This window comes from Eschrichtius robustus, chromosome 1 (assembly GCF_028021215.1).
Source record: "Eschrichtius robustus isolate mEscRob2 chromosome 1, mEscRob2.pri, whole genome shotgun sequence".
NCBI lineage: Eukaryota > Metazoa > Chordata > Mammalia > Artiodactyla > Eschrichtiidae > Eschrichtius > Eschrichtius robustus.
Genome location: NC_090824.1, coordinates 13,083,704 through 13,096,658, shown reverse-complemented (window position 1 = coordinate 13,096,658; position 12,955 = coordinate 13,083,704). Strand labels below are relative to the sequence as shown.

General features: G+C 51.1%; 1 protein-coding gene across 1 annotated transcript in view; it reads left to right on the top strand.

Annotated features, from left to right (window-relative positions):
• The window catches only part of DGLUCY (D-glutamate cyclase), a 51,450-nt gene extending 43,353 nt beyond the window's left edge, over window positions 1-8,097 (top strand). The window contains 4 exon segments of the mRNA XM_068555976.1: window positions 3,418-3,422; window positions 6,436-6,503; window positions 6,506-6,575; window positions 7,891-8,097. Of these exon segments, the coding sequence (XP_068412077.1) occupies window positions 3,418-3,422; window positions 6,436-6,503; window positions 6,506-6,575; window positions 7,891-7,960 (213 nt within the window). The 3' untranslated portion in view covers window positions 7,961-8,097.
• Window positions 8,098-12,955: the final 4,858 nt, after the last annotated feature.

Below are 12,955 nucleotides of genomic sequence, written 5' to 3'. Positions count from 1 at the left end.
ATCTCATATAAATGACCATTTTCCTTCTAATTTGACTTTAGGCAGGTGGCTTAACCTCTCTGAGCCTCATTATCTTCCTCTGTGAAATAGGGGCAGTCAGCATTCTTGGAAGAACGGAATACCTACCCATGGTAGGCACTTCATAGCGGTAGCTGTAGGTGTCCTTAGCATCTCCCTCCAAGGAGTTTACAATCCGGCAAGGGCGCTGAAAACTCCGCTGGCACCGTCAGCCATCCTACACGGTGCTAAGGTGTGAGGGCCCAAGGTGGGAAGAGGACCCTGTGGGCTGAAGGCTGGGAGGGATAAACCCAGTGGAAGGGGCGGCATCTGGGCAGGAGGAACGGCGGGAACAAAAGCTGGGAGATGGGGACCAGCTTAGCGCTGGTTTGGGGAGACTGCTCTTGAAGTGGACGGCAGCAAGCCAGGGTGTGATAGGAGCAGAGGAGGGCTTCTGACCCCAGCATCCACAAAGAGGGGGTCCGCAAGTCCTCCGAAACAGTTTGCAAAGTTGTTTCATACATGGATTTTCCTGGGCAAGAATCCCTGGTTTCATCAGAGTCTCCAAGTCGTCTGGGGCCATTAAGAACCCCTGGCAGAGGGAGGTCACATTAGCCAGAACCCCTGGAAGAGGGAGGTCACATTAGCCAGATCCAAGCAAACCACGACTCCTGACTGAGGCTTCTACCTGAGAAGTAATAGGGAGCCACGCGAGGGCTTTGAGCGAGGAACCAGGGTCCCACTGGGTGGCTTTTGAGTGAGCTCCTCTGACTGCAGAGCCAACTGTGAAGGGCTGTGTGCAGTTCCAGGCGTTCCCCATAGACCAGTGCAGAGGCAGGACACACACGCACACATACACATGCACACACACACACACACACATGCACACACACACACACACACGTGCACACGCATGGCTGACTTATGTGAACTCACATATACGTGCAGGGAAAACAAAAAGAGAGAAGGCCAGCCAGCCCTCTAAATGCTTCCAGCATTCTGCTCCCGGTCCTGGACCCTGAGCAGCGAGATGGGCCCCTGGAGACTCGGCTGTTCCTACCTCAGGCCTCGGTTCCCACGGCTCTCGTGACACCGATATCAGGCTCAAACCCCCTCCCCAGCGGGTGCTCCTCGCAGAGCTGGGACCCGCCCACCCCGGGCAGAAGCTGGTGGCGCGTCAATCTGTACCAGGCACCTTCTAGGGGAATTCTCCAGAGTAACTGGATCACGGGAAATTGGGGCCAAAGCCCAGACTTTACATCTAAATCCCAGGTCACAGGTGACTTCACCTGTGAGCGGACAGCTTCGCCTGAGGGCAGGCAGGCAGGAGGGTGGGAGGCCTGGGGACACCCGGAGAACAGCAGAGGGAGCTGGGGTGTTTGGCCTGCTGGAGAGAGGATTTTGGGGGGCCTGAGATCTCAACAGCTTCCTGGGGGAGGGGCACAGATACCCTCCTCCGCCGCATGAGAGACAAAAGCAGGCCAGAAGGCAGAGGTTCTGGTTCAATGTGAGGAAGAGCTTGCTCTCCTCCGAGCTACTGCCCAAGCCTGTGAGGAGGGAGCTCTCGGACACAGGGAACGGGTCAGGGTCGGGGAGGGGTTTCTCGAGTTCCGTCAGGCTGACCACAAGGCCACTCCCAGACAGTCCAAGTAGTCTCATGCAACTTAAGGCTTCCCCAGTCTTGTCCCCCCCAAAGGCATAGATTGGTAAATGAGGAAAAAACAAAACAAAAAAAACCTCCTGGAAATCAGGAACCAGGTCTTTCGTATCTGCTTTCCCAGCAACTAGTGGAGGGAAACCCAGTGCTTGGTAAATCCTTGTTGAATGAATGAGTGTATGAATGAATGAATGAATGCCGTGCTTTATTAAAGCAGTGATTCTTCCAAACTTAGAGGCATCTAAAGGACATTCCAGACAGCAGGAATCACCTCAGGGGCATCTTAAAGCGCACAGTGGGGCCCACCCCAGGGTTCCTGATTCAGTAGGTCTGAGATGGGTTGGAGAATCTGCGTCTCTGACAAGTTCTCAGGCAATGTTTCTGCTGCGGGGACCACATTTGAGACCCTGGACGAGACGGTGGGTTCTCAGCGTCGTGGCAGAGGCTGGCGTGGGGAGATGGGGAGGCGATGCAGGAGACAGGAAGGTTCCTGAGCGTTGAGCCTGGAGACAGCAGCTGAGGTGGGGCCGGTGCAGTTGCAGGTCCCCCAGCCAGCCAGCAGCTGAGGTCCTGGGGCCCCTCGCTTGTGCGAAGCGTCTGCATCCAGAGCCCCTCCCTGCCTCCTTCCTGTCCTTCTTTTACATTGTCTCGCACCCTTTCTGCTCCCTTTTTCCTTCTGCCTCTGTGTCTGTCTCCCTCCTGCACCCGCCCCCATTTCTCCCCGGATTGGTTTGTTATCCCCACTTTACAGAGGAGGGGGCTGAGGCTCTGAGAGGGAAGGCGGCTTGCCCAAAGCCACACAGCGGAGAGGCAGAGCTGAGTCTAGGCTCTCTGACTGCATACTCTGAGCTCTTCCTGATGTGGCTCAGTAGTTTCCTAGTTTCTGGCCATGCCAGGGTGCAGGAGAGGAGGGGAAAGGGGGAGTCGCGCAGCTGAAGTGACATTTTCAGGGGAAATGGTCTGCCCTAAAGGGCCCCAGAGATCCTTCTATGCTTTCTTTACACTTCCTGGATCTGAATTGGAAAAAAACACTCAGAGGGCCGCCTCACACATGATTCCTGACTCATGCAGACACAAAAGACAGAACCCAGCCAAACAAGTTCACGCAGCCCCACGCTTACCCTCTGGGGATGGAAATTCTCCTTCCACATTTCCACCCAGTCTTCATAAATATATTAATAATGTACCGCCCTTATAAAGAAAATAAAAGGGAACATCATTAAAACAAAATTACAAACACATTTTTGTATAGCCCCTCCTCTGGGCCAGGCCCAGGCTTGTTCTGGGAGATAGTGAGGGGTAAAGAACCCAGGGTCCATGGGGGAGGTAATTTCAGGAGCTGGGATAGAACTGTGCACACTGCTTGTGGGGACACAGAGAACAGGTGCTTGGCTCGTTCAGAGAGCTCAAGGAAGGCTGCCTGGAAGAGGTGGCACCGAACTGGGTCTTGGAGGGCGAGTAGGATATAAGGAGCCAGGTGAGAAAGGGTGGGAAGGACCTTCCAGACAGCAGGACTCCCAGAAGCGAAGGTGCAGAGACATGAAGCAGTGCGTTGTGCAGGGGATAACTAGAGTCGTCATCCTGGAGTTCAGTGGGTCACTCCATGGGGACGCCTGGGTCATCAAGAGATGCCGGACAGAGCTGTGGCCTGAGTTTTGGTGAAGTTTGGCTGGGTAGGAGCGGAGGAATGTCCCTCATCTCTGTTCTGTGTGTTGCTTATAAGAAGGGCCTCCCATATTCAGGGGATGTGATCATGACTGTAGCAGGAGTGGGCACCAGGTTGAGGAGCCCAGGGAAGGTGGCCACCACCATCCAGGGCACACCCTGCCCACTCTGGCCCTTGGCTGTGCCCCAGGGGTTTTACTTGAGGGCGAAACAAATTGTTGGGGGACATTTCCCAGAGCTTATCAGGAGCCAAGAGCTGATTGATGACACCTTACAGGAGGGACTAAGGATGGATGGATGGATGGACGGATGGATGGATGGATGGATGGATGGACAGACTGCTGGTAGGCTGGCTAGCTGGATGGATGAATGAATAGCCTGATAGATTAATGGATAATGGTTGGATGGATGATACAGAGAGGCAGGAACATGACTTCTGGCCTCATCCTGGCTACCATTCTCTTCCAGCACTTTCACCCCACTCCACTTTCTTTATATTTTTTAAATTGAGGTATAACGAACAGAGTAAAGCACATAAGCTTCAGTGTACAGTGGGTGAGTTCTTACACACGTACACCTCCATGCAGCCACCACCAAGATCACACTGCAGAACAGCTCCAACTTCCCAGGAGGCCCCTTTCTCCCACCCCACTCTGAACAGCGGCATCACCTGAAAATCAGCCCATTGTGCTCCAAGCATGAATCAATAGTGACCACCCACACACTCAGCCTCGACACCCAGAAGTCATCCTGGGGCCTCTTTCCGCATCCACAATGAGCTAGGCCCCAGGCCCTGCTGCCTCTGCCCACTTCAGTCCTCTGTCCCTCTCCTCCTGCCCCACTGTCTCAGCCTGGACTGGTGTGGCAGCCCCCAGGCCCTCTGTCTCCAGCCACTCCCTGGTCAGTTCTCCTCCCTGCCCCACCACCTCCTCTTGGTGGTGCCTCCTTGAAGATGGTCTGGTCGTCTAGGGATTCCTGGGAATTTGCAGGCTGTCACCGTTGGCCCAGCTGGTCCCTGTGGCTCTTGGAGGCTGAGTGCCAGCCAGTTCCTAAGCTGTTGACTGATCTCGTGCACCCTGAGGACCCCCAGGGCTCTGCTTGGACCCAGAAGGATGTGAATGGTGGGGGTAGTGTGCTAGGGGGAAATGGCCATGTGGTCCCAGAAGCCTTGTCCCATAAAGAGAGGCTATGTCCCAATGGAGAAGAGAAATGGGAGAATAAAGTCCAAACAATTGACGGAACATGCCATTCTGGGCTGGATACCCCTGGGAAGGGGCTCTTGGACAAAGGGCATGCCTGGAAATGCTCTGGGCCTCCCTCCTACCTTGGGCCCCAGGGAAGAGTGGAAATGCAGGTTCTCAGGCCAGGTGCGAGTAGAGACAGGTCCTAGGTGATATTTGCCAACACTTTCTCCCTTGTTTTGAAAAGTTTTCAGTGAGTGCTCCCTATAGCCCCCGGCTTGGCTCACTCCTGCTCTTGTCACCTGTGGTCCTAGTTGCCCCTCCTCCAGAAAGTCTTTCTTGAGCCACTTCAGTAAATGGGGTTGGGGGCCCCTGCTCTGTGCTGTGATCCCCATGGACTGTGCCTGCCTGATCAGTCATCTAGAATGTGACGCCCCCGGGAGTGTGGGGGGCAGGTACCATGTCACATTCACCACTGTATCCCTGGTTCAGGTCCTGGCACAAAGCAGGTGCTCAATAAAACTTTGATGGGTGATGGAAAGAATGAGCAAATGCCTGAGCAGGAAGATGAGAACCCTTCTCTGGTCTGTTGTGATCCTCCTGCTCTAGATCCCTTTGTCCCCTTCCTTTGTTTGTAGAGGAGAAGAAGGAGGTTGTGCTTGACTTCTGCCCCTCAGGCACCATCCTCTCTCCTGTGTCTTCACCTAAGACCCACCTTCCTCAGGGGAACCTGAACTGTTCAACAAGGGACAGACACGTTAGTGGCTTAGACAAGTAGTTCTTTGGCACCTTGTTTTTGGAGGGAGATAGAAGGAAGCAAATCAGATCACTTTTTAAAAAAATCAGCAAGTCAAAGAAGAAAGCTCTGGGCTAAAGACCAGGGGACCCAGCCCTGCCAATAATAATCCACCTCATTTCATGAGCACCTACTGTGTGCCAAGGACCATGCTAGGTGCTTTACTTGCATTTTTCTCTTTTTTAAAAAAATTAATTAATTAATTTTGGCTGTGCCGTGTCTTAGTTGCGGCACGTGGGATCTTTAGTTGCGTCATGCGGACTCTTAGTTGCGGCATGCAGACTTCTTAGTTGCGGCATGTGGACTTCTTAGTTGCGGCATGTGAACTCTTAGTTGCAGCATGCATGCGGGATCTAGTTCTGGGATCGAACCCAGGCTCTCTGCATTGGGAGCGCGGAGCCTTACCCACTGGACCACCAGGGAAGTCCCGCATTTTCTCATTTAATCCTCGCAACAACCTTCTAAGGAGGCATTGTTATTATCATCCACCTCCCCATTATACAGATGGGGACACTGAGGCACAGAGAGGTTAACACACCTGCCAGGAAAGACCCAAGTCAGATCTGTCTGATTCTAAACCACTCTGCCTGCTGGGCCCAGGATGGGGTTGCATTTTCTCCGTGGCTCTGCTCCCTCCAGATTCTCCCACAACCGCACCGGGTAAAGTCTAGAAGGTGACTGCAGCAGGGCTAACAGAGGCTAATAGCAAGGAGGAACTCTCAGGAGGAACAGGGGCCTTCCTGGCACAAAGGCCATTGGCAGATAATGCAGAGCTGGGCAGGGCTAGGTTGGCAGGAAGTAGCCAAGCTGCCCCTGCAGAAGTGAATCTTTAGTGTCTGTTAAGAAAATGCAGATTTCCATAAAAAACATACTATTTAGTTACATGAAGGAACAGCCCAAACTGTTCAAAGTAGCAGCTTCTGGGGAGTGGATTGGGGAGCCCATGAGGTGTGATGTAGGACACTGTTATTTTTCACTATGAGTCTTCCAGTGGTGTTAGTATTTTTAACCAACATTTCATTTTTAAAAAAGAGACTATGTCAAGTCAAACGTTCTTTTTCCACTTATAAATGTATGTATTTCTTTCTTTTTCCTCCCCCTCCACTGCTTCTATCTCTGCCCCATTTCTTTCCAGGAAGAAAAATGTTGGGCATCCCGGTGCAGCATGGAGTCCGGAGCGGAGTCTCGGGCACCCTAGGCATGGAGGTGGCGGGCTGCCCTTCCATGGCACTCACGCCCAGACGATCCAGAAGCTGGTAGACATCACCATGGCGCAAGGGTGACCGTGCACATTACAGGCATGGGGGGGTGCGTACTAGAAGGATCTAGGGAGGAGTTCCCTGAGGGCCCCGGCTTTCTGCTACCACAGCCTTGCAAATAAACACTGGCCCTGGGTGAGCAACGTGCTCCACACTGGCCTGGGTCACGGCGTGCCCACCTCCTGGATCGGGGTTGGGGGCGGCGGGTAATGCAGGTGATGTGGACCGAGGAAAACAGTCCTCTGGGGCCCCCAGTTTTGGCTTTTATTGCTAAGTGCCGGGAGGCATTGATTTCAACCTCCTCACCCTGGCTTCTTCAGGCCACTCACACGGTCTGCTCTGAGAGTCTTCTGACCAATCACTAATGGGGACACCAGTGAGCAACGAACTTCCAGGCAGACACAGAGGGTCCTGAATAATCCCCCAGGCTAATTAAGAAACAGGAAAATGTACAAATGTGTAGTGTATATTACGAAGCTCTGGGGCTTCACTAAAGGTTTACTCATCACCACCAACAACAAAATGTTTATACCTTCGAAATGCTCTCTTTTTCAAACAACATTTTGTTTATTTAGGCAAAAGATTTATCTCCATCACTTCCCCTGTGCCCCTCCCCCTCCCTTACCCCCTTACATCCTGATCCCCCACCGCAGAGCCTGACACCTCTCCCACCTCCTCCCTATCTGCTCACCCCCCACTCCAGAGCCAGACTCTGCCCTCCTTGCATAGAAGGGCAGCCACATTCCCGGAGCCCGGGGGGTGGGTCAGGACCTTCCAGGGCTTAGATCACTCACAGAGTCCTCTTGGACAGCTCATTGGTTTGCCCTTATCTCCTTCACAACCTCTCACTGTACATTCCCCGACAAAATCCAAAGTGGAATTACCACGTCCCATTACATTCACGTATTGAACCAGTACAGTATCTTGTGCTGGATCATCTAGATGGGGTAATGTAAGCAGCTTTTGGCAGGAAAGAGCTTTTGTCTTGTCACTTTAGCAAAATTATATTGTAACTAACCTTAAACCAGGCACTCCCTTGCTCTACTCATCTCTGGCCCAAGCACACCTTTCAAATCTTTTGCTCACACAATACCATGCCTAAGCTGTTAGTTATTTCTGTAGATCAAAGAAATAAAAATGAAGAATAATTAACAGATGACCAGATCTCTTCTCTAGCTTCCCCTTCAGTAATCTCAAGAACAAACTATGTGAACGAGGTAGCATCTAAAGAAAGATCACAAGGAGTCAGCGAGCCTTTCACGCAGTGGGACATGCCAATGAGTTTGATCCTCTATCTCAATGATTAACTGAGATTACTTTCCCTTTTCCCTTTAGAAACTTTCAAGGCCAAGAAGAATCTTTGGTGCTGGTTTTGGGGACAGTAGCCCACCTTCTCCCCAGATAGCAGGCTTTCTGATTAATAGCAACGTTTTCCATTTCTACCAACACTTGTCTCTCGAGTATTGATTTTTGAGCAGTGAGCAGCTGGACCTGAGTTCAGAAATAGTAGTCCTGCTTCCCAGCTATGGCCCCAAATGTTTATTGTGCCTGTTTTATTTCCTTAAGCATGTCAAGTTTGATTCTTTTAGGGGCATACGTTGTAAGGCATGGAACACATACTATAGAAATTAAATTGTACACTCAACAGCAAAACCTAAGTGTGTAGTTCAGTGATCTGGGGTTAACGTCCAATGCTCCCTACACACGGTGCGGTGAAGTCTTTGGCCAGAAGTAGCTGGGGTGGGTGCTGTCCTGACATCCCTTTGTCATTCTGGTGGGGAGTCCCCACCTACATGTCTGTGCTCCTGCTGGTGTGGCATCAGGGCCACTGTAGTGTGCTCACCGTCCTCCTCCATTTGTGACTTCTCACAGATCGGTGAACCCACCTCAGCTCTAAGCCTCACTGACCAGGTCTCCTCCAGTTACAATTTGTGTCCCTGATTTGGGTCTGCAGAGCTCCATGTAATGGGGACCTCTGATTGAGAGTGCATCCTGGCATTGCTGAAATCTTGATGGCTAGAGAGAGATGAAACATCATCTGCTAAGGCTCCCAGGACTTTTCTGACTCATGTTTTGGGGGAATACACACTAATGGGCCTTTGGTTTTGCAGTAGTAATAGCAGAATTCTATTCTGGCATGGAGAAGTTTGAAGCCTGACTGTGTAATAGGTTATCTTCCCTGTGGGCAGAAGTTTATGGGGAGAGATTTAAGTCATTTGGGAAAGAGGCTAAGACCTGGGTGGAGCCCAAAGAAGGCTGAGAGTACAGGTCCTAGTTCTGGAGCAAAGCATTCAAAGGTCTGCCTGCAGGGAGAGACAGGCCTGTGGCCCTGTGGCAGGGGCTAAGGTACAAGAAAGGGCCAGGAGAAGATCCCTTAGCAGGATCCAGCCCAGGGACCACTGGAGCTCTGAGTTCTAGGATCCAGTTTTATGCTTTTCTCTCTACAATATGATTCCCGCTTAGGCCTTTAGTAAAATTTTGCCCAAGTTCACTCTAGTCTTGGCTGTCCTTTGGAGAAGGCCTGTGTCCACATCTGAGGTGGCATGGTAAGCATGGCTCTGACCTCGAGAAGCTGGTTACAGGGGGACAAGAGGTGACCTACAGGAATAGTGGGGAGGCCCAGGGTGAGAGATGGGCTGGGGTATCCACCAGGATGGATTCCTGAGGCGTGTGAGCATTCCTGGGCATTTCTAGGAATATTGAGAGAGGATCCTGGTAAGCAGTACCTGGGATGCTCTGTGGGTGTTCAAGGGCAGGTTGGAGACCTTGGGCACATCAAGGTGCACATGCCCCACAGACTCTGCAGGTGGGATTAGAAGTTAAGCGAGCCAGGAAGGGTGTCAGGGCTCCTTAACCCCCGGCTATCCTCTGGCCAAGTGCCCCCCTCATTGCTCAGCTGGGCAAGGCAATCCTCTGAGGTCATTTCCTTCCTCTCATTGCACAGGCCCTGCTGACCGCCAGCCCCACCTTAGTCCAGCCCACTGCATTCTACTACTTTCTGCCCATTCCATGTGGGTTCCACTGGCTCCACAGAGTCTAACTCTCAGATTCAAAAGACCACTGCTCTAGGCAGGATGGAGATGTGGCTTAACAGCAATTCACATAAACTCAGTATATGTCAGTGATGTGATGTGCTTGCCAGAAAGGCCATTACGTCAGTAGAAGCACAGTGAGGTAGGTGGTCCCTTTCTCCCCAGCGCAGGTTGGACAGACTGTCTCACTTCAGCTCCAAGCACCACAGTTGAAGAAGTGGGCATTGTTCAGATGAGGTACAAGAAGGTGAATGCTCAAACCCTAAGTGGAGGTGGCTTGAAGATCTGTATGTCAGAGGCTGGCTGGATGCTCACTAATTCTGCTTCCTCTGCCTGCATACATAGGAAAACTACATTTCCCAGTCTCCCTTGTAGTTAGGTTGGGGCCATGTGACTGGGATCTGGCCAATAGAATGTGAGTAGCAGGGATACCAACTACTTCCAGACTTGGCCATAACCCCCCTGTGAGATTCTTTTTGTGCTGCTTCCCCTGCCTATGTGGATGGAAGGGGAAGACCCCCATGATAGAAGCTCTTGATGGACAAATCCTGAATCACTGCCATCACTTGGGAAAAAGACTTGCCAGAAAGTAGTTGCTCGTCGGACTTTGCATGAACAGGAGATAAACTTTTATTGTTTTAAGGCAATGTGATTTGGGGGTATATTTGTTACTGCAGTATAATCCAGCCCTGTCTAATACAAACTTGGAGATTTAACACTGAGAAGTAGGATGTGAGAATTTTCTTCAAATACCAGTACCTAAAGGGTCATGTCTTCCCAGAGGCCAGAACTAAGGCCAGTGGGAAAAGTGGTTCCACTTTGGCTCATTAGGAGTTAAGATTTTCTGCCCAACCTTGGAATAACTTGTCTTGGATTGTAGTGAATTGGTGTCATTGGTGGTATTTGCAGAGAAACTGGGCTGTCATTTTGGGCAGATATACAGGGGATAATTCATAGGGAAGGAACTGGAGATCATGACCTCTGCAGGACTTTCTAACACTGATATCTAATGTCTGATCTACCAACGTCTTTCTGATAGTTGTTGAATTAAAGCAAATGGAATTGACACACCATTTCCCCAGAGCACTGGGCACCACTGTGACCCCAGGGTTATTGCCATCAAAGACCATCATCTTGCCAGATGAATTCCTGGAGGCTGCAGAATCATGAGCTGCAAGAAGCACATTTTTCAGAAAAGCATTGAACCAAGGAGGTCCAGATTCTGGCTCTTTCTTGGTTGTACCAGCCAGAGAAAAGCAGCAGATGGGGATGTATTCTGTGCTGAAAATTTCTCCCACACTTGTCTGGCCAAACCACAGACCAGTGTGTATAAACAGGAAGATGAGCCCTCATCTTACTAAGCAACAGTGGTGAATGAGAAAGGAATCTAATTGCTTTTGCCGCCTTCAGTCCAAACCAGATGGACCTTTTCTTCCACCTTTTATCTTAGGAAAGAAAGGAGTCTTAATCCCCAATAACATCCTTATTTAGTCTGTTTGGAAGAAGGATCGATTCTTCCAGAGCACTCCAGGACTCCAGGAATCTGACTCCAGGGAAGGATTAAGTGACTAAAACCAAATTTACGTTTTAACAGGATGCATTTAATCCTTCATGATAAACATGGAGGTGCCACTGTTGAGAAGATGCTCTGGCTTAAAAAGGCTGATCACTAAATGTGGGGCTCCCCAAACACAACCCAAACAGTAAGAAGAGCCCCCCAAGGGGTGGGTACAACAGGCCTTCCTGCTTTGGCGATCTTCACTAGTGATGAGGGGACTGATCAAGCCCTCCCTCACCGTGGGGAGCAGCTATTCAGGGGGTAGAAGGGGGTCCTGTGTCCAAGGACAGGGACTGATATTTTCCAAACTGCAGGGCTGAGTTCTGTCTTCAGAGGGGAGGTGGCCAAGTTAAGTCCCAGAGTGGATTTGTAACAATGTGCTGCAGAGCTCAAGACACTCCATGAATCTCAAGAGGAAGGAGGCCCTACTTCATCTGAAGGCTTCATCCTTCTTGGCCACTACTGGATAATCAAGGACAAATTCCCTAATCCCTGCTCAAATTTTCTCTGAGAATGTCAATCCCTGGACCTTCCTGACTCTGTTGGGTATTTCATGGGCCCTCTAGATCCCTCTGGTGTTAGAACACCCTCCCTCCCCATAAGAACTGCTGCACACTCCAGCTGTGGCTGGTTACTTTGCTTTATTTGCAGACTCAAGTTTGCTACATAAATCCATTGCATGGTCCAACACACGTATACTTGGCATAAAAGAGAGGACAATACAAAAATACAACTCTTGATAGTAAATGGAACTGCCCTCAGCTCATGCCAGTTTATCCCAATGGGAATGTCCATGTTTAAGATCAAGACAGGAAGAAATTTGGAATGAGGAAGCATGGAGGTCTCAACCAGTGTCATTGTCCTTGTAAGATCCTGGTCTGGGGCTGGGTGGCCTTTTTTTCTGCTACCTGCAGACCTGGTCAGTTCGTCCTCCATGAAGGGGAAGAGAACCTCCCCAGGTTATGGAAGGCCATCCAGAAGGAGCTGGAGCAAGCCCTGGAACCCCACTTCCTTAGGGCACACCCACCCTGGGCTATCAGTCTCTGGACACCTCTGATGGGAGGGTTAAGAAACTCAGGGTGAATCTACCTCTGGGAGAGGGGAGGGGAGACATGAAGAGAGATGATTGAAGAAAATGTTCTCCCTGGCAGCCCTTTAACAGATTCCAGAAATCTTCTACTGACGCCAGCTTCTATCTTCCCATCCCTGGTCCCTCCCCGGGCTTGAGCCCACCTATTCTCTTAGCTGTGAGAGCTCAAATCCCAGGTCTTTGGGGGAAGTCAGAACTGGCTCCAGCCCACCGACCAGGAAATCTGAAGGGCTAGCATTTCTAAAAATGTGGGCAGGTCCCTGGAGCAGCAAGACGCTCCTCTGGTCCTTGGTGTATCCCCCAGGCAGAGGCTTAATATGATTGGGCACAAAGTTGCAGGAGAGATTGGGCACGAAGTTGCAGGAGAGATTGGGCACGAAGTTGCAGAAGCCCTGTCACCAGCCTTCCAGGACAGAACAAGAGACGGAGGTCAGTACCCTGGTCTGCATGTGGCCCGTGGGCCCACTGTCACTCTCCGGGGGGGGGGGGGGTGGGACATCTGGCAGAGGAGCAGTGCTGAAGGACCAAGGAGGCAAGGCGAGCCCAAGGCCCCCTCCTCTTCTTGTCACGGGGGCTATTTAAACCACAGTGGAGCTTCACCCCGGGGCTATGGGCTGAGAGATAACAGAGCATGCATCTCCGTGCTGTTTGTTTTGTTCTAAGAACTTGGGGAGAATGTCATGCTCCTCTCTGAGACTGCTAGGCACTCCAGTCTGTGTG